We start from the raw sequence: 22,643 nt of genomic DNA on the forward strand, positions 1-22,643 counted from the left end.
AACTGTTTCTTAGTTGAGAAACTTATTTTAATCAAATAAACTATTTAAACTTGCAACTTAATTATAAAAAAAATGACTTCAAAACAACAAACAATATTCAAACTTAAATCATACCTTGGAGTGGTACCAAACCTTTTTTAATGACCTCACGATAATGCATATAACCCAAATAGCCACAAGCACTGGCGGTCCAAAACAAAGCATAAGGAATTTTAAATTTATTGGCGGCCAACATAGAGAAAGACATGACAGCATCTCCAACAATGCAGCTAACCGGCGGGATGTCACCAGCTGAATTAAGCTGAGAAATAAGATCACAAAAAGGAGCTAAACAATTCTTGGAGGTGGATTGACAAAGCGAAGGAATATCTTGAGTAGAATTGGCATCGGAGAACGGAAGGCCATCGGGGATAGTTCGAAATTCAAAATCTAGCAAGCCATCGAGCGAATCGGGGCCTCTCGACTTGAGCAGACGCCTATGATTGTACTCGGTGTTAACGAAAGTTATGTGGAAGCCTCTATGATGGAGAAGCTTAGCCAACCTTAGCATAGGGTTGATATGGCCTTGAGCTGGATATGGGATGCACACAGCATGTGGTTTATCAGCTTTTGAGGATGAACCCATCTTTTGATTGCTTGGCTCAGTTTTGGGAGATGGAAAGGAAGAAACTGAAACATCTTATAGGCTGCACAAGCAAGGATATTTCATTATTTTCTTAATTTATTGGCTGACGTTTGGGACACGAAACATATGGATATCCGAAAAAGAACAAAAAACGAGGTAAAATTATTACATCTGCCAACTTATCGTCATGTTATTATAATGAATAGCTTCATACATTATTAATTATGATAAAAAAAAATTTAATTTATATCTCCGATATCTTGGAATCTTAATTTAATTATACCTTCGTTAAATTATTTTAGACGATTATTAGTTAAATAATAGGTTTACTTTGTAAAGACAACAATTTTATATTTTATATTAAAAAAATTTCAAGTTGTTTGACATGTGTACGAGATTTGAATTTGATAGTATTTTCATCATCATGTTTTTTAATTTTAATTAACGTCACCTTAATATAAAAATAATAAATGTAAGGTTCATTCACCACTATATAATAGAAAATTAGCAAAATGACTAGGAGTGTATGTCGATTGGGTTGGATTGCGTTCGAGAAAATTTTTGGACCAACTTAAAATTTTGAGTTGTCCGATTGCTTTGTTCTTTTAATTATTGAAAAAAATTCTATTTATGCACGATACATGTTACATAATAATTAAAATGTAACAACCCAAGCCCACTGCGGTTCGTTCCCCTTTCCAACCGATGGGATCTCACAATTCGCTCCCATGGCGGCCAAGCATCCTTGTTCGTACACTGCTCGGTGAATGACTTTGATAACATTTGTAACAACCCAAGCCCACCCATTAGTAGATATTGTCAACTTTAGTTAGTTACATATTGCCGTCAGAATCACAGTTTTAAAACGCATCTACTAGGAGAGAGGTTTCCATACCCTCGTAAGGAATCTTTAGTTCCCATTTCCAACCGATGTGGGATCTCACATAAAATCTCATAAAGTTCAANCGCTAATCCCCAAGCAAACTCGATCAATTGCTCCGGTGTCATCACGGTTATACTACCAAAATTTACATAAACAACCGAGTTCGGTTCCTTTGAATTCAGCCACTCAACGCACTTTGGTTCCTCAGCCCAAAGATTTGAACCTAACACTTTTAAACTTTGGTCCTCAATTTGGTTGGCAAGCAAGTGAAGTGGACCAATAGCGTAAATAGACTGAAGGATGGAAGAAAGAGAATTCAAAACATCTCGTTCAAGTGGTTCATATGTGTTTATTATAATCGCAGAAGCTTCTTGAGATCTTTTCATTTGTTGAGTGAGGAAATTTAGCATGATATCATCTGGGTTTGTAGTTCTAATAAAACTAGGAAGGTCTCTCAAACGTATATTTTTCATTTCATCCGTCCATTCTATTGTATTTTCCAAATATCCATTTGTGATATGACTCGCATCTGTTCACAAATAAATAAGTCAAAATTCAAATAAAGGCAAGTCTCAAATTAAAAAATTAGTTAAATTACATCTACTTAATAGATTTTATTGTTTCAATTTTATATATAATAGATGAGGGAATTTTTTAAAATTTCAAATAGATCAAGAACTTATTAATAAAAAAAAAACTCCAAATCTTTACGTATACAAAATTGAAAGTTATTCATTATAAACTTTTTAAGGGTAATGAAAAGTTTATAAATTTTATTAACTGTTTCTTAGTTGAGAAACTTATTTTAATCAAATAAACTATTTAAACTTGCAACTTAATTATAAAAAAAATGACTTCAAAACAACAAACAATATTCAAACTTAAATCATACCTTGGAGTGGTACCAAACCTTTTTTAATGACCTCACGATAATGCATATAACCCAAATAGCCACAAGCACTGGCGGTCCAAAACAAAGCATAAGGAATTTTAAATTTATTGGCGGCCAACATAGAGAAAGACATGACAGCATCTCCAACAATGCAGCTAACCGGCGGGATGTCACCAGCTGAATTAAGCTGAGAAATAAGATCACAAAAAGGAGCTAAACAATTCTTGGAGGTGGATTGACAAAGCGAAGGAATATCTTGAGTAGAATTGGCATCGGAGAACGGAAGGCCATCGGGGATAGTTCGAAATTCAAAATCTAGCAAGCCATCGAGCGAATCGGGGCCTCTCGACTTGAGCAGACGCCTATGATTGTACTCGGTGTTAACGAAAGTTATGTGGAAGCCTCTATGATGGAGAAGCTTAGCCAACCTTAGCATAGGGTTGATATGGCCTTGAGCTGGATATGGGATGCACACAGCATGTGGTTTATCAGCTTTTGAGGATGAACCCATCTTTTGATTGCTTGGCTCAGTTTTGGGAGATGGAAAGGAAGAAACTGAAACATCTTATAGGCTGCACAAGCAAGGATATTTCATTATTTTCTTAATTTATTGGCTGACGTTTGGGACACGAAACATATGGATATCCGAAAAAGAACAAAAAACGAGGTAAAATTATTACATCTGCCAACTTATCGTCATGTTATTATAATGAATAGCTTCATACATTATTAATTATGATAAAAAAAAATTTAATTTATATCTCCGATATCTTGGAATCTTAATTTAATTATACCTTCGTTAAATTATTTTAGACGATTATTAGTTAAATAATAGGTTTACTTTGTAAAGACAACAATTTTATATTTTATATTAAAAAAATTTCAAGTTGTTTGACATGTGTACGAGATTTGAATTTGATAGTATTTTCATCATCATGTTTTTTAATTTTAATTAACGTCACCTTAATATAAAAATAATAAATGTAAGGTTCATTCACCACTATATAATAGAAAATTAGCAAAATGACTAGGAGTGTATGTCGATTGGGTTGGATTGCGTTCGAGAAAATTTTTGGACCAACTTAAAATTTTGAGTTGTCCGATTGCTTTGTTCTTTTAATTATTGAAAAAAATTCTATTTATGCACGATACATGTTACATAATAATTAAAATGTAACAACCCAAGCCCACTGCGGTTCGTTCCCCTTTCCAACCGATGGGATCTCACAATTCGCTCCCATGGCGGCCAAGCATCCTTGTTCGTACACTGCTCGGTGAATGACTTTGATAACATTTGTAACAACCCAAGCCCACCCATTAGTAGATATTGTCAACTTTAGTTAGTTACATATTGCCGTCAGAATCACAGTTTTAAAACGCATCTACTAGGAGAGAGGTTTCCATACCCTCGTAAGGAATCTTTAGTTCCCATTTCCAACCGATGTGGGATCTCACATAAAATCTCATAAAGTTCAAATGTAAAATATTTATGAGTCACAATGCATAAGTAACATTGGCTACCGACCTTAAATGTTCTTAATTTAAAAGTATGGATTGGGTTGGATTGTAACCCTATTTTCAAGTTGGTTGGGTGACCCTATAAAAAAAATGTCAACCCCCAAAACAAACGTAACTTTTAGTTTTTGAACAATTTAATCCAACCTAAAAAAAATCTAACCCAACCAAATTGAGTGAGATTTTGTAGTGTGAGTGTGAGATATACACCTTGTTCACTTTGATTATTTGATTGGTTGCCACCTGTGCATGTAGGAAAATTTCTTCTTTTTGAACAACATAAGTCTGCGTGATATGAACCAAGAGACATCAATCATACAATATACNAGAAGCTTCTTGAGATCTTTTCATTTGTTGAGTGAGGAAATTTAGCATGATATCATCTGGGTTTGTAGTTCTAATAAAACTAGGAAGGTCTCTCAAACGTATATTTTTCATTTCATCCGTCCATTCTATTGTATTTTCCAAATATCCATTTGTGATATGACTCGCATCTGTTCACAAATAAATAAGTCAAAATTCAAATAAAGGCAAGTCTCAAATTAAAAAATTAGTTAAATTACATCTACTTAATAGATTTTATTGTTTCAATTTTATATATAATAGATGAGGGAATTTTTTAAAATTTCAAATAGATCAAGAACTTATTAATAAAAAAAAAACTCCAAATCTTTACGTATACAAAATTGAAAGTTATTCATTATAAACTTTTTAAGGGTAATGAAAAGTTTATAAATTTTATTAACTGTTTCTTAGTTGAGAAACTTATTTTAATCAAATAAACTATTTAAACTTGCAACTTAATTATAAAAAAAATGACTTCAAAACAACAAACAATATTCAAACTTAAATCATACCTTGGAGTGGTACCAAACCTTTTTTAATGACCTCACGATAATGCATATAACCCAAATAGCCACAAGCACTGGCGGTCCAAAACAAAGCATAAGGAATTTTAAATTTATTGGCGGCCAACATAGAGAAAGACATGACAGCATCTCCAACAATGCAGCTAACCGGCGGGATGTCACCAGCTGAATTAAGCTGAGAAATAAGATCACAAAAAGGAGCTAAACAATTCTTGGAGGTGGATTGACAAAGCGAAGGAATATCTTGAGTAGAATTGGCATCGGAGAACGGAAGGCCATCGGGGATAGTTCGAAATTCAAAATCTAGCAAGCCATCGAGCGAATCGGGGCCTCTCGACTTGAGCAGACGCCTATGATTGTACTCGGTGTTAACGAAAGTTATGTGGAAGCCTCTATGATGGAGAAGCTTAGCCAACCTTAGCATAGGGTTGATATGGCCTTGAGCTGGATATGGGATGCACACAGCATGTGGTTTATCAGCTTTTGAGGATGAACCCATCTTTTGATTGCTTGGCTCAGTTTTGGGAGATGGAAAGGAAGAAACTGAAACATCTTATAGGCTGCACAAGCAAGGATATTTCATTATTTTCTTAATTTATTGGCTGACGTTTGGGACACGAAACATATGGATATCCGAAAAAGAACAAAAAACGAGGTAAAATTATTACATCTGCCAACTTATCGTCATGTTATTATAATGAATAGCTTCATACATTATTAATTATGATAAAAAAAAATTTAATTTATATCTCCGATATCTTGGAATCTTAATTTAATTATACCTTCGTTAAATTATTTTAGACGATTATTAGTTAAATAATAGGTTTACTTTGTAAAGACAACAATTTTATATTTTATATTAAAAAAATTTCAAGTTGTTTGACATGTGTACGAGATTTGAATTTGATAGTATTTTCATCATCATGTTTTTTAATTTTAATTAACGTCACCTTAATATAAAAACTAAGTTTCTTTGCAATTCTATGTAGTTTAGATTGCATGTAGAATCATTCAAGCTCGACATGATCAATCTTGCTTGTGGAGTGATTCGAATCTCAAACAAGTGTTTGAGATATTTGATCAACAAGAGTCATTCAAGCTAGACATGATCGATCTTGCTTGTGAAGTGATTCGAATCTCAATCGAGTGTTCTTGTTTTGAGATATTCAATCAACAAGGTAATCCGAATCTTACCCCCTTGTAGTTGATTCCTTATCTTATCACTGTGTGTCTTTGTTTAATTTCTGTTCGTGGGTGTGTGAGTGTGATCAATCTTGTTTCCCCTTAAGCTACACCAGGCTGAATGATAAGCACCAATAATGCTAAATTTGCAAATCTAGAGGTTCTTTCTATGTTCCTTGCAAACTTTCACAAGTAAAGTTGACTTAAATGATGATTCTAACCAAGAGTTGGTTAGAAGGATGAATAACTCTTAGATCGAACTTGGAATCTATGNGTCACCAGCTGAATTAAGCTGAGAAATAAGATCACAAAAAGGAGCTAAACAATTCTTGGAGGTGGATTGACAAAGCGAAGGAATATCTTGAGTAGAATTGGCATCGGAGAACGGAAGGCCATCGGGGATAGTTCGAAATTCAAAATCTAGCAAGCCATCGAGCGAATCGGGGCCTCTCGACTTGAGCAGACGCCTATGATTGTACTCGGTGTTAACGAAAGTTATGTGGAAGCCTCTATGATGGAGAAGCTTAGCCAACCTTNTTTTTTGTGTTCTACCATGATTTTCTAACTTGAATATTATATGACTTTAAATAGGTAAAAAAGATAATCCAAATATAATTACCAACTACTAATAAAAACTATTAAATTAAAATAGAAGAAAATAAGACATGAAATAAATAGTTTTAACTGTAGTTAAACTAGCAACGACAAAAAGTTTTCTAATCATTTTTCAATGTTAAAGTGGTGTTTATTGCTACTTCATTATTTTCTTGATTTGATATGTTATAAAGATTTTTGAGCTCAAAATCTTTGTTTCAACTTGTACATTAGCTTGCCTTTGAAGATGTCTTGAATCTTCTTTACTCTCCTTTGTGTAATTGGTCCTTCGGGTACATGCAAAGAATCAGTAGTTGAATTCATATCATTAAACGTAGTCTCCAACGCGAGCCAAATCACGAGTAGTGGAGAAACCAACCGCAACAACAATAGATTCCTCAATGAAAGAAGAGAGTTGGAGACAGAGAAGTTGTTGATCAGCTACTTTCATGTCAAATATTTGATGTTGAGTGTTGTGGAGGTTGCTGGTTCAAAGCGAGGTGATGAAACCATAGTTCATTAACGTAGCCCAACATGTCTTGACTCTCAAGGAGAGAAAGAAGTTGATTTTTTCAAAAAAGATATTGGAGGAATAAAGCTTGACGGTGATCATTTGGATTAGAGTGTTGAAAGGAAGATGAAAAGAGGATTTAGAAATCTCTGAAAAAAAGGATCGAGATTGCTAAACCAATGAACTCTGATACCATGAGAAAATTTACTAAAATCACCACACGGAGGGAGACTTTCCTATTTATAATCATTTACATAATTAAATAAGATGAAATAGATTACAAAGGGAAGGGAAAGGATATTAGTCTAAGTTAAATATGATACATATGATAAATCGTAATGGAAGACTAAGTACCATCAAATACAAGATCATATGCTAAACCGTAATTGAAGACTAAGTATCCTCAACAAAAATAACGTGTATTTGTGAGTAAGTTTCAAAATGCATTAACAATTTCTCTTTGCCGGATTGAAGAGTTCTTTTTTTGAAGCACTTAAAGGGTTGGTTTGTAGAGCAAAATGAAGATCTTTTTTGTGATGTCCATTACCATAGAACCTACAATTTTAAAAGATTGAACGTAGTCCTCATTTTGAGGCGAACCAATATTTCATTCGATATTGTTTATTTTCGGTTTCTTTTATATGTGATCGTGACTTATTAACTTGTATACTTTAATATGTGAATGATAGATTATCACGACAACACATGCAACCCCAGTAGCCATAGGCACTGGCTGTCCAAAACAAAGCATTAGGAATTTTAAATTTGTTGGCCGCCAACATAGAGAAGGACATGATAGCATCTCCAACGATGCAACTAATCGGCGGGTCGTCAGCAGCTGAGTTAAGCCGAGAGATAAGATCACAAAAAGGAGCTAAACAATTCTTGGAGGTGGATTGGGAAAGGGAAGGAATATCTTGGGTAGAATTGGCATCGGAGAACGGAAGGCCATTGGGGATGGTTCGGAATTGAAAATCTAGCAAGCCATTGAGCGAGTCAGGGCCTCTCGACCTAAGTAGACGCCTATGATTATACTCGTTGTTAACGTAAGTTATGTGGAAACCTGTTTGATGGAGAAGCTTAGCCAAGCTTAGCATAGGGTTGATATGGCCTTGAGCTGGATATGGGATACACACAGCATGTGGTTTATCAGTTTTTGAGGCAGAACCCATATTTTCATAGCTTGGCTCAGTTTTGGGACATGGAAAGGAAGAAACTGGAATATCTTATAGGCTGCACAACCAATCAATTTATTATTATTATTATTATTATTATTATAAATTATTGAATAACAAAAAAATAATGTAAGATTATTACAGCTGCCAACTTGTCGTTATGTTATTATACTGAATAGCTTCGTACATTATTAATTATGAGCAAAGATTAATTTATATATCTCATATCTTAATTTAATTATACCAAACTTTAAATTATTTTTTACCATTATTGGTTAAATAATAGATTTACTTTTAAAATACCAATTTTTTTTGTGCTTCGTAGCATTTTGATAATCGTGTTTTTCTAATTTTTATTTATAAATATAAAATTAATATATAATGTCTCATTAATATAAAAATAATAAAATTAATATCGAATCAAGTTTAAATAATAAGAAATGTTTTGTTTTCATCTCCAACTAACGTAAGATCTTATAATCCACTTTCTTTTGAGGTCAAGCGTTCTTGCTGACACACCGTCCGGTGACTTGCTCAATTTGTAACAGTTCAAGCTGCACTAGCCGATATTGTCTATTTTGATCCATTGCGTATCGTTGTCAGCTTCACAATTTTAAAACGTATCTACTAGGAGGAGATTTTCACACCCTGGTAAGGAATGTTTTATTTTTCTTTCTAATCGATGTGGGATCTCACGTAAAATTCCATAAAGTTCAAATATAAAATATTTACGAGACACAATGCATAACTAAAATTGGTTACAAACCTTAAATATTTTTACTTTTTTTAAGTAGGTGGAATTGTGTATTAGATTTTATTTAGATTTTTTATTTGAATTAAATTTGATTTAATTATTTGATTTAGATTTAATTTAGTTATTTGATTTGGATTTCATTTTCAGTCTATTTATAAAGCTGTATAATAGTCAATTCTATTCTAGGATGTGAGATTTCTCTATTAGTCTTATTTGACCGTTTTCTCTCTATTCTTGAGATGTGGTATAGAGTCATGTCCTTAACTTAGACAAGTTTAAAAAGCAGCAGGCTTGCCCTTAACTTAGCCAAGTTAAAAGAGCAACAGTCTTATACATAATAAGAGTATGTCGATGGAGAGTTCATTTTGTGCATCCTGCAATTTCGAAATTTGATGGGTACTATGATCATTGGGCGATGCTCATGGANAATTCATATCATTAAACGTAGTCTCCAACGCGAGCCAAATCACGAGTAGTGGAGAAACCAACCGCAACAACAATAGATTCCTCAATGAAAGAAGAGAGTTGGAGACAGAGAAGTTGTTGATCAGCTACTTTCATGTCAAATATTTGATGTTGAGTGTTGTGGAGGTTGCTGGTTCAAAGCGAGGTGATGAAACCATAGTTCATTAACGTAGCCCAACATGTCTTGACTCTCAAGGAGAGAAAGAAGTTGATTTTTTCAAAAAAGATATTGGAGGAATAAAGCTTGACGGTGATCATTTGGATTAGAGTGTTGAAAGGAAGATGAAAAGAGGATTTAGAAATCTCTGAAAAAAAGGATCGAGATTGCTAAACCAATGAACTCTGATACCATGAGAAAATTTACTAAAATCACCACACGGAGGGAGACTTTCCTATTTATAATCATTTACATAATTAAATAAGATGAAATAGATTACAAAGGGAAGGGAAAGGATATTAGTCTAAGTTAAATATGATACATATGATAAATCGTAATGGAAGACTAAGTACCATCAAATACAAGATCATATGCTAAACCGTAATTGAAGACTAAGTATCCTCAACAAAAATAACGTGTATTTGTGAGTAAGTTTCAAAATGCATTAACAATTTCTCTTTGCCGGATTGAAGAGTTCTTTTTTTGAAGCACTTAAAGGGTTGGTTTGTAGAGCAAAATGAAGATCTTTTTTGTGATGTCCATTACCATAGAACCTACAATTTTAAAAGATTGAACGTAGTCCTCATTTTGAGGCGAACCAATATTTCATTCGATATTGTTTATTTTCGGTTTCTTTTATATGTGATCGTGACTTATTAACTTGTATACTTTAATATGTGAATGATAGATTATCACGACAACACATGCAACCCCAGTAGCCATAGGCACTGGCTGTCCAAAACAAAGCATTAGGAATTTTAAATTTGTTGGCCGCCAACATAGAGAAGGACATGATAGCATCTCCAACGATGCAACTAATCGGCGGGTCGTCAGCAGCTGAGTTAAGCCGAGAGATAAGATCACAAAAAGGAGCTAAACAATTCTTGGAGGTGGATTGGGAAAGGGAAGGAATATCTTGGGTAGAATTGGCATCGGAGAACGGAAGGCCATTGGGGATGGTTCGGAATTGAAAATCTAGCAAGCCATTGAGCGAGTCAGGGCCTCTCGACCTAAGTAGACGCCTATGATTATACTCGTTGTTAACGTAAGTTATGTGGAAACCTGTTTGATGGAGAAGCTTAGCCAAGCTTAGCATAGGGTTGATATGGCCTTGAGCTGGATATGGGATACACACAGCATGTGGTTTATCAGTTTTTGAGGCAGAACCCATATTTTCATAGCTTGGCTCAGTTTTGGGACATGGAAAGGAAGAAACTGGAATATCTTATAGGCTGCACAACCAATCAATTTATTATTATTATTATTATTATTATTATAAATTATTGAATAACAAAAAAATAATGTAAGATTATTACAGCTGCCAACTTGTCGTTATGTTATTATACTGAATAGCTTCGTACATTATTAATTATGAGCAAAGATTAATTTATATATCTCATATCTTAATTTAATTATACCAAACTTTAAATTATTTTTTACCATTATTGGTTAAATAATAGATTTACTTTTAAAATACCAATTTTTTTTGTGCTTCGTAGCATTTTGATAATCGTGTTTTTCTAATTTTTATTTATAAATATAAAATTAATATATAATGTCTCATTAATATAAAAATAATAAAATTAATATCGAATCAAGTTTAAATAATAAGAAATGTTTTGTTTTCATCTCCAACTAACGTAAGATCTTATAATCCACTTTCTTTTGAGGTCAAGCGTTCTTGCTGACACACCGTCCGGTGACTTGCTCAATTTGTAACAGTTCAAGCTGCACTAGCCGATATTGTCTATTTTGATCCATTGCGTATCGTTGTCAGCTTCACAATTTTAAAACGTATCTACTAGGAGGAGATTTTCACACCCTGGTAAGGAATGTTTTATTTTTCTTTCTAATCGATGTGGGATCTCACGTAAAATTCCATAAAGTTCAAATATAAAATATTTACGAGACACAATGCATAACTAAAATTGGTTACAAACCTTAAATATTTTTACTTTTTTTAAGTAGGTGGAATTGTGTATTAGATTTTATTTAGATTTTTTATTTGAATTAAATTTGATTTAATTATTTGATTTAGATTTAATTTAGTTATTTGATTTGGATTTCATTTTCAGTCTATTTATAAAGCTGTATAATAGTCAATTCTATTCTAGGATGTGAGATTTCTCTATTAGTCTTATTTGACCGTTTTCTCTCTATTCTTGAGATGTGGTATAGAGTCATGTCCTTAACTTAGACAAGTTTAAAAAGCAGCAGGCTTGCCCTTAACTTAGCCAAGTTAAAAGAGCAACAGTCTTATACATAATAAGAGTATGTCGATGGAGAGTTCATTTTGTGCATCCTGCAATTTCGAAATTTGATGGGTACTATGATCATTGGGCGATGCTCATGGAAAACTTTTTGCGTTTCAAAGGAGTAGTGGGGTTTGGTGGAGAATGGGATTCTTACCGCAACAGAAGACATCATTTTCACATATACCTAGAAAAAGCACATTGAAGATCAAAAGTTGAAAGATTTGAAAGCAAAGAATTATCTATTTCAAGAACTAGATCGTTTGATCTTGGAGACAATCCTCAACAAAATACAGCAAAGAACATATATGAGATTCTATGAAGTAGAAATATCAAGGTTCAACACGGGTAAAGCGTGCACATTCGCAAGCTCTTCGGAAGGAGTTTGAAATGCTTCACATGAAGGCAGGAGAATCTGTGAATGAGTACTTTGCTCGGACCTTTATCATAGCCAAGATGAAACTAAATGGTGATAACAAAGGAGATGTTGAAGTAGTTGAAAAGATTTTGAGATCTATGACTCCCAAGTTTGATTATATTGTGTGTTCCATTGAGGAGTCTAGGGGTACAACCATCTTAACCATTGATGAGTTGCAAAGCAGCCTGCTTGTGCATGAACAACACATGAGTTCTCCGGTTGAAGAAAAAAACATGCTTTGAAGATCACTCATGGTGAACAATCTGGAGGAAGGGGTCAAGGTCGTGGAAGTTTTAGAGGCAGAGGAAGGGGACGAGGCAGACAAACCTTCAACTGAGCCGTGGAGTGCTATAAGTATCACAAGCTAGGACATTTTCAATGGGAATGTCAAAACAAGGAGAAGGAGGGAAACTATGCAGAGACTCAAGAAGAGATGTTGCTGATGGATCACGTGAATATGAATAAGGCTAATAGAGAAGATATGTGGTTCCTTGACTTGGGATGTAGAAATCATATGTGTGGGAAGAAGGAATACTTTTCAGATTTTGATGGAAGTTTTAGAGATTCAGTGAAGCTGGGCAACAACTCAAGCATGGTTGTAACAGAACGGGTAATGTACGGCTGCAAGTAAATGAAATCATACAGATAATCACAGGAGTGTTCTATGTGCCAGAGCTGAAGAACAATTTGTTGAGTATTGGAAAATTGCAAGCAAAGAGGCTTACCATTTTGTTCCAAAATGGAAGGTACAAGGTTTTTCATCCTGAGAGAGGCTTAATCATAGAGACAAAGATGTCTTTGAATCGAATGTTCGTACTGCATGCTATATCTCAGCCTGTAGCATCCACTTGTTTCAATACAATCACAGAAGATATTGAGCAACTTTGGCATCGTAGATATGGACATTTGAACTTTAAGGGATTAAAGACTCTTCAGCAAAGGAAGATGGTGGATGGTTTACCACAGCTCAAGTCTCCATTAAGACCATGTAAAAATTGTCTGGTGGGTAAGCAACAAAGGCACTCGTTTCTAAAAAGTAGCACATGGCGAGCTTCACAAATTCTCCAATTGTTGCATGCTGATATTTGTGGACTGATCAAACCCATCTCAAACAGCAATAAAAGGTACTTGATTACTTTCACAGATGACTTCAAAGAAAAACATGGGTTTATTTCTTAATAGAAAAATCAGAAGCTTTCGCTGTATTTAAAAACTTTAAGATTCATGTTGAGAAGGAAACAAACTCATTTAGATCAAGGAGGAGAGTTTACATCACAAGAATTCACCAATTTTTGTGATGTAAATGGTATACAGAGACAACTGACAGCTGCATACACGCCACAGCAAAACTATTATGAATATGGTTCGTAGTATGATTTCAGAAAAGAAAATTCCGAAAAGTTTATGGCTTGAAGCAGTCAACTGGACTGTGCATGTACTAAATCGAAATCCAACATTGGCTGTCAAAAATAAAACTCCAGAAGAAGCTTGGAGGGGTGTCAAACCTTCAGTTGAGCATTTTAGAGTTTTTGGATGCACCTTTCATATTCATGTACGTGACAATAAAAGAACTACTAAGCTGGATGACGAGAGTTTGTGTTGTGTTTTGCTGGGAGTTAGTGAAGAGTTAAAGGCTTACGGACTCTATGATCCAACTTCACAAAGGATCATAATAAGTAGGGATGTTGTATTCGAGGAAGATAAGAATTGAGACTGGGAGAAGACCTAAGAAGAATCCATTATGTGCGATCGAGTGATCAAGAGGAGGCAGCAGATGTGTTGGATGAAAATGAAGAAGGGAGTGAATATGATATAGAAGTTGAAAAGGAAAATATTTCCTCGGACTCTTTGGCTGAAGCAAGCTCCCCTAGCTCGAATAAAGGGAGGAATAAGAGATCACCGGATGAGAGACTATGCAACAGGAGAAGATCTTTCTGAAGAAGATAATGAAGATGCTCACTTGGCCATATTTACCACTATCGATCCTGTAAACTTTGAAAACCCATTGGAACCCATTGGAGAGTGAGAAATGGAGGAAGCCATGGATCTGGAAATGGAAGCAATAAACAGAAACATGTGAACAGTTGCTAAAGTCCTCAACCCAACCAACTCAAAGTTTGGATTAGTTAAAAATATTTTTTCAACATAATTCAACCCAACTCGAATACATTGGTTTAATCGTGCAATCATTTATGCAGATTGGTCCATTCCTTATCTTAACTTTGCATCGGCATTCAAATGGGTGTATGTCGGGAGAGTAAAGCATTCAAGATCACGTGTTCTCAGTTGTCAGTATTTCTACTAAGAAGTCATAGTTCATGTTTTTTCATCTCGATGTAAATGAAAGATATATAGGTAATTCCAAAAATGAAAAAAAAAAAAAAACATATATATTTCTTTTAGAGAAAAATGTAAACTAACTTTTAGGTTTAACTTTATTGTTATAATTTTATTTGTAATCATATACTAGAAATTGAACATTTTAGGTATATGGACCGAGCTTTTCTAGACCGAGATTAACTATGACTATTAATATATGCATGTTATTTCTAATTAAAAACTCGAAATAGAGAATATAAAAAATAAAAAAATTAGAAAAAATAGAAAAAAAAACTAACATAAATAGTAATCATTGAATGTCTAAACTTTTTTCGAGATTTTTCTTGAAAATTAGACTCGAAAACAGGTTATAAAGTTGACAACTTTCAAAAAATCCCTCGATCTAACTTTAAAAAGTAAAAAATAAAAAATCCTAAACTCTGTGGCACGGCTGGTGATAACTGTCATAAGTAATTTGAATTTAGGTTCATTATTAAGAACAAAAAAATCCTATAACAACCATTATTAAAAAATAAGAAGAATTTATTAGATAAACGGTGCAGTGTTCTATGATAGTTTAAGATAATTATTCAAATTAAAATGTCTTCATATTTGATAGTAGAACTTCATCGATCAATTTGTCTAAATTCTTGTAAGCTGACCCACCACGACTACATGCTTCTTCAGCTTTAATCTTCAAGTTCATAACATTCTCCTTCATTTTCTTACCCTTTTCTCCATCCATTAGCTCTCTCACAAGCTCCTCCACTTCATTCCTTTTAACATTGCTATCAATTTCCATGCCAATGCCCCACTCAGTACAACAATAACGACGGTTCGTCAGCTGCTCAGCAAAGAAAGGCCACGAGATCATCGACACGCCAGCACAGATACTCTCAAGCGTTGAATTCCACCCACTATGCGTTAAAAACCCTCCAACTGAAGGATGGTTCAACACTTGTTCTTGACAACACCAACTTGCTATCATGCTTCTATCTTTGGTTTCTTCCACAAATTCAAGTGGCCAAATGGGTGAATCTCCCACAACTACGTCAGGTCTTGTAATCCACAAGAATGGCTTCCCACTGTTTGCTAGTCCCCAAGCAAACTCGATTAATTGCTCGGCTGTCATCACTGTTACACTGCCAAAATTTACATAAACAACCGAGTTTGGTTCGTTTGAGCTCAGCCATTCGACACATTCGGGCTCCTCGACCCAAAGATTTGAGCCTAATGTTCTTAAACTTTGGTCCCCTATTTGGTTGGCAAGCAAGTGAAGTGGACCAATAGTGTAAATAGACGAAAGGATGGAAGAAAGAGAATTCAAAACATCTCGTTCAAGTGATTCATATGTGTTTATTATAATCGCTGAAGCTTCCCGAGATCTTTCCATTAGTTGGTTAAGGAAATTTAGCATGATATCATCTGGGTTTGTAGTTCTAAGAAAGCTAGGAAGGTCTCTCAAACGTATATTTTTCATTTCATCAGTCCATTCTACGGTATTTTCCAAATATCCATCTGTTATCTGACTCGCATCTGCTAACAAATATATAGGTTAAATTTTAAATTAACTTAGCTCCCAAATTTAAAATTAGTTAAATTACATGTATCAAATAGATTTCACTGTTTCATCTAATAGATGGGTGAATTTTTTTAAAATGTCAATAGATATAGAACTTGTTAAACAAAAAATTGAAAATGTAACTATTTATTATAAATTTTTTAAGGTTCAAAATCTATTAAACACAAAAATAAAAAGTTTATAAATAGTATTGAGGATTTTTTGGATAAGAAACTTATTTGACTCAAATAAACTTTTTAGACTGATAACTTAATAAAAAAAAAAAAACTTCAAAACAATATTGAACTTAATAAAAGAAAAAAAGACTTCAAAACAATAAACAATATTCAAATTTAAATCATACCTTTGAGTGGTACCAAGTCTTGCTCGATAAGCTCTGGATAATGCATATAACCCAAGTAGCCACAAGCACTGGCAGTCCAAAACAAAGCATAAGGGATTTGAAAATCATTGGTAGCCAACATAGAGAAGGACATGACAACGTCTCCAACGATGCAGTTAACCGGCGGGACGTCAGCAGTTGAATTAAGCTGAGAAATAAGATTACAGAAAGGAGCTAAACAATTCTTGGAAGTGGATTGGGAAAGGGAAGGAATATCTTGGGTACAATTGGCATCAGAGAACGAAAGACCATCCGGGATGGTTCGGAATTGAAAATCTAGCAAGCCATCGAGCGAATCAGGGCCTCTCGACCTGAGCAGACGCCTATGCACCGAAAGTTATGTGGAAACCTGTATGATGGAGAAGCTTAGCCAAGCTTAGCATAGGGTTGATATGGCCTTGGGCTGGACCTGGGATACACACAGCATGCGGTTTATCAGATTTTGAGGGAGAACCCATATTTTGATAGCCTTGGCTCAGTTTTGGGACATGAAAAGGAAGAAACTGGAATATCTTATAGGTTCAACAAGCAATGAATTTTTCATTATTATTATTATTTAGTTATTGAATAACAAAAAAACAAGGTAAGATTATTACAGCTGCCAACTTGTCGTTATGTTATTATACTGAATAGCTTCGTACATTATTAATTATGAGCAAAAATTAATTTATATCTCTCATATCTTAATTTAATTATACCAAACTTTAAATTATTTTTGACAATTATTGGTTAAATAATAGATTTACTTTTAAAGACAACCATGTGTTGGGTAGCATTTTGATTAGGGTGTTTTTCTAATTTTTATTTATATATATAAAATTAATATATAATGTCACATTAATGTAAAATAATAAAATTAGTTTCCAATCACGTTTAAATAATAAGAAATGGTTTGTTTTCATCCACGAGTGATGTGGGATCTTACCATCCACTTTCTTAGGAGGCCAAACGTCTTTGCTGACATACCACTTGGTGACTCGCTCTAATACTATTTATAACAGTCCAAGCTACGCTAGCCGATATTGTATGTTTTGATCTGTTACGTATCGTCATTAGCCTCACGATTTTAAAACGTATCTACTAGGAGGAGATTTTCATAGCAAGGTAAGAAATGCTTTGTCCTTCTCTCCAATCGATGTGGGATCTCACATCAAATCTCATAAACATCAAATATAAAATATTTAGGAGATACAATGCATAGCTAAAATTGGTTACAAACATTAAATATTCTTCATCTTTTTTAAAAGTATGTCAGGATTGGATTGGATTGGATTGTAACCGTATTTTCACGTTGTTTAGGTTGACTCGATAAAAAAAATGTCATCCCAGAAAGCAAACTAAAATTTTTTATTTTGAAAATATTCAATCCAACCTAAACAAAATATAAATCTAATCCGACAAAATTTTTATGATTTAGATTAAATAATTCAAGTGGGTCAAATTATGGAATCATATAAACACCTTTAAGAATGACAAGTCTTACTAATAGGAAAAAAAATCAAACTTTAAAAGAAAAAAGTTTCGAAGTTTGAAAATTTAAAAACCAGGTTGCCACCGAACTATCAAAAAATCAAACTGCTATTATTATGAAGATTAAAAATATTTTTCGCTTATAATCCATATCAGTGATGCATTATAGATAAGTAATTTTTTTTTTTAAAACAGAAGATTGAGTTGAGTTGTGAATTTTATTTAAGTTGGTTAGAGTCACCAATTTTGGATTAATTAAAAAGATTTTTTCAACCTAATTCAACCCACCTCAAATACATTGCTTTGATCGTACAACCATTTATGGAGATTGGTCCCAGGCAATGGGATTCACATGGGCATATGTCCCGAGAATAAAACATTCAAAATCACATGTGTTCACAGTTGTCGGTATTTCTACTAAGAAGTCATAGTTCGTGTAAATGAAAGATCTATAGGTAATTCCAAATATATATATATATATATATATATATATATATATATATATTTTACTTTTAAACTTTTACATTTAACTTTATAGTTATAATTTTATTTGTAATGATATACTAAAAATTGAACATTATGGGTATATCTATCCAACTTTTGCATGTTATTTCTAGTTAAAAATTGAAAATTGAGAATATAAAAAAAAAAATATAAATATTTATCTAAACATTATTCGAGAATTTCCTTGAAAAGACTCGAAACAGGTTATAAAGTTGACAACGTTTAAAGAATCCCTCGATTTAACTTTACAAAAGAAAAAAAAAATAAAAAAAATCATAAACATACAAATAAAAATGCAAAATATATGATGACATAGACTTTGTAGCATTGTTGATGGCCGAACTCTATTGAATTCGTGGGAAACACTCCATCTTTCTTAAGATCTTTTTGAATTTCTTTTATGCTAGAAATCTTTGGAAGGGTATTTACAATGATGGCTAGACAATAAATTCCTAATTTTCCTAAAATAATTACATTTCTTTATTTCTAAGATATCCAAATAACTTTTCAAAAATAATTTATCCCTAAAATATTAAAGTTTTATCAAAAGAAAATATCTGTCCTTTAGAAGATTACTTTAGAAGATTACTTGCTGTGATTGAGTAAGTTCCTTAACCTATGAATATGTTTATGGTCATTTGTTTGGTAGAATTTCTAAATTTTCGATTTTTAATTATTGTACAAGCTTGTAATGTGTGAGTAAACAATAATAAAATATTTGTAGCTTTAATTTTATTAATTTTATTATGTATTTTGCTATCTCTTTGAATATTATTTTTCTAACAGACACGTTGAGGACATTGATAAAGTGCACTGGTTACTTCGTGAACTCGGCACCGATTTTTCAACTTTTTTTTTACTGTTCAGATGACTCTCACCTCTCTCCCTTATTTTGCAGATTTAGTCTCTAAAGCCGAAAGTTTCCCTTATTTTGCAGATTTAGTCTCTAAAGCCGAAAGTTTTGAGTTGTTTTAGCGTCTTTTGACTCTTGCGGCATTCACAGCCACTAGTCGTTGTCACGCCCATGAAAGTCATCTTGCATCCTATAGTGACCAATGAGGTCGTTCTCATTTCTTTGGCAACAACTCTTCCAATGAAGGACGAATCCACTCGGATAAGGATCGTCGACCACCTCTCTACAACCAATGGTATGTTGGGACTCATTCTGCTCATGCTCACCTTCTTGAAGCTTTCAACACGTTTTGTTCTATTGCTGAGCCCCAGGCTGCTGATTAGTTTTGAGCACTGAGCTTTGGCCCATATGACCACGATCCCTCTATTTTGGATCAATCTAAAAATTACACAAGGACTCTATGATTGTAGGAAACTATGTCTCCTTGCCCATTACCCACATTGGTACTCTTTCCCTTATTAAAAAATATTCACTTATGAGATGTCTTGGTTGTCCCTCATCTCATTAAAAATCTTATTCGATGAATAAATTAGCCTATGTTTTTTCTCTCTCCGTTACATTTGCTAATAATCTTTTTACTATTGAGAATCGTCAAATAGGAAGAGTGGTGGCGACCGTTAAAAGGGATGGAGAGCTATATGTGGTAGAGCGTGACAACTCTGTCTTAATTTTTGTCCTTAAAAAAATAAATCTCTACGTTCTTCATATGACTTATGACATGCTCGCTTGGATCAGGTAAATTATTGTGTTATTTATTTTTTAAATAAAAAAATATATATTTCTCTTACGTCTTTATTGTCTTCTTCATCACTATGTAGTACCCGTCAGTTTGCGAAAAACCATCGATTGTCTTGTTCTCACAATGAATATAAGTCATCTAGTGTGTTAAATCTTATTCATTGTAATCTTGGATCCTTCTCTCGTCAAATCTAAATTGAGTTTTTTCCCATGTTATTTTTTATTGATGATGATGATTATTTGCCATCCATTGCTCGTATCAAGGTTTTTCAAAGCGATGGAGGTAACGAATTTACTAGCACTTGCTTCAAAGCTCACTTACTTACATCTGGCATCCACCATCAACTCTCTTGACCATATACACCTAGTCAAAATTATTGTGCTGAGAGAAAATATCATCATGTAACTGAGACTTCTTTGACTCTTCTCTTCTACTCCCATCTTTCTCCTCGTGTCTGGGTTGACGCTTTCAGCACTACAACTTATATCATCAATTGATTGCTCACTTCAGTTCTTGGACGTAAGTCACCTTTGAACCTCTCTAAGGCTAGGCTTCGCATTATGATAATATTCATCCCTTTGGTTGTCGTGTTTATTCTTGCTTACGTGATTATATGCCTAACAAACTTTCTCCCCGTAACATTCTTTGCATTTTAATGGATTATAGTCCATTTCATAAAGGCTTCGCGGTCTTGATCCCACCAGTATTGAACCTATTGCTGATTCCTCTTGTTCTATGAGCTCTCATCCTATGATTACACAAAAATGTAAATTGTAACTTGGCAGCAGCTAAACCAGTTATCTACTTGGGGATCTTTTGAAAAGGGTGGAGATTGTTATAAATTGTTATAAAGAATCGGTTCATGAATCTTTTGGATTCATCTCCTATATTGATACATCAATCTCTTGAATTCATGAACATTTTTGGCACATTCCCCTCCCCTGTGCATGTTGGAATTCATTTGGTCAATCTCTCATTCATTTGGTTCATCTCCCATATTGATACCTGAATCATCCTGATTGATGTATAACAATAATGTTTCTATGCCTATATATATGATTGTCTAGGAAGGTTGAGAGAGATTGAGATTGAATGTTATTTTGTATTTTTTTTCTAGTAACATTTGGGAGGAAGTTTGTTGAATGAGACTGTAACGGTAGCAAGTAAAAAATAATAATAATAATAATAATAAATAAATAAATAAAATAAAAAATCAGTGTAGTTGCCGGGGACTTGGGAGAATTCCCGCAAGAGTTCCCACCTCGACCACGCCATACCCCGACTCCACGGCACGCCAAATGCGAAACAAACAATCTCCAGCCCTACTTCAGAAGCCCACCCGCACGGAAAAGAGAAGGAACAAGAGAGAGAAGGTCGAAAGTTTTCGATGAGACAAAACTGAGGAGTTTTGACGTCGAAACAACCAATCCACACCGCAAAAAGGACCATCGATGACTGCACGTACATAGAAGGTACATGCACGTACATGCACGCAAAAAGGACCATCGACGACTCGGCTTTATAGCTCAAAACGTAGTCCCTCGGCTCGGTAAAGGAAAAATAAACTATTTTCCATCGTTTCGACCATCCCAAGGCTGAACTTGACCTTGTTTGAGACAATTAAGGTTAGTGTCAGGTTAAATTTCTCGATTTAAGTTAAATTGAGTTACTAACGAAACGGGATGGACTTTCTAATAGGAAATGACAACTGATGATATTTGGAGCGGTTTCAAGGAATAGGAAACGAACTACTCGAACTTAGGGAGACGCCTGCTAAGGCCAACCAAGTAAGTTGTTCTACCGTCAGTTCGGTTATAATTGTTTGCAGAATGATGACACATGCATGTGGCTTCGCACGTGTCATATGCTCGTATAGGCAAACGGTTATGAAATGATATGTATATGGTATGATACATGAATATTATGTTGTATGTGATGAATTGATATGTTTATATGATATGTTGAAGAAATGCTCGGACTATGTTATGTGACTGTTATGATATATGATATTGGCATGATGTGAATTGTTACGTTCAAAGGCATGATAAGTTTATGATATGACATATGTGCAACATGAATGATATGTGATATGATTGACATGCAAATGACAAATGGACATATGTACAACTGCGATATGCACCTGGAAAGCTATGATAAAAACTTTATGATATGATGGAAGATGCTAGTAGAGTTTGTAATACATGATAATGAAAAAGGAAAAATGTTGGGACCTCATGCATTATTGTGTGTTTATGCATAGGGGGATACCCCTTCTCATTTTACGATAGTGCGGACGCATATGCTACGAGGTAGAGAAACAAACATTATGTTTACCATAATGCTGCCATGACGGTCGCTATTCTTAACGGGTATCCGACATCAACAACTACTAGAGAATACTCGTCCCACAAGAAAGGGGCTCAGGAGATATACGAACCAACT

General features: G+C 34.0%; 1 protein-coding gene and 1 pseudogene across 1 annotated transcript; both read right to left on the reverse strand.

Annotated features, from left to right (window-relative positions):
* Window positions 1–1,477: 1,477 nt before the first annotated feature.
* Window positions 1,478–2,919, reverse strand: LOC111811474 (7-deoxyloganetin glucosyltransferase-like). The gene is made up of 2 exons (XM_023698338.1): window positions 2,401–2,919; window positions 1,478–2,037 (listed from the first exon to the last, which is right to left on the reverse strand). The coding sequence occupies exons 1-2, from the start codon at window positions 2,909–2,911 to the stop codon at window positions 1,478–1,480; spliced, it is 1,071 nt and encodes a 356-aa protein (XP_023554106.1). The 5' UTR covers window positions 2,912–2,919.
* A 12,221-nt stretch (window positions 2,920–15,140) lies between these two features.
* On the reverse strand, window positions 15,141–17,036 carry LOC111811605 (annotated as a pseudogene).
* Between the last annotated feature and the right edge of the window lie 5,607 nt (window positions 17,037–22,643).

This window comes from Cucurbita pepo, chromosome LG15 (genome assembly GCF_002806865.2).
Source record: "Cucurbita pepo subsp. pepo cultivar mu-cu-16 chromosome LG15, ASM280686v2, whole genome shotgun sequence".
NCBI lineage: Eukaryota > Viridiplantae > Streptophyta > Magnoliopsida > Cucurbitales > Cucurbitaceae > Cucurbita > Cucurbita pepo.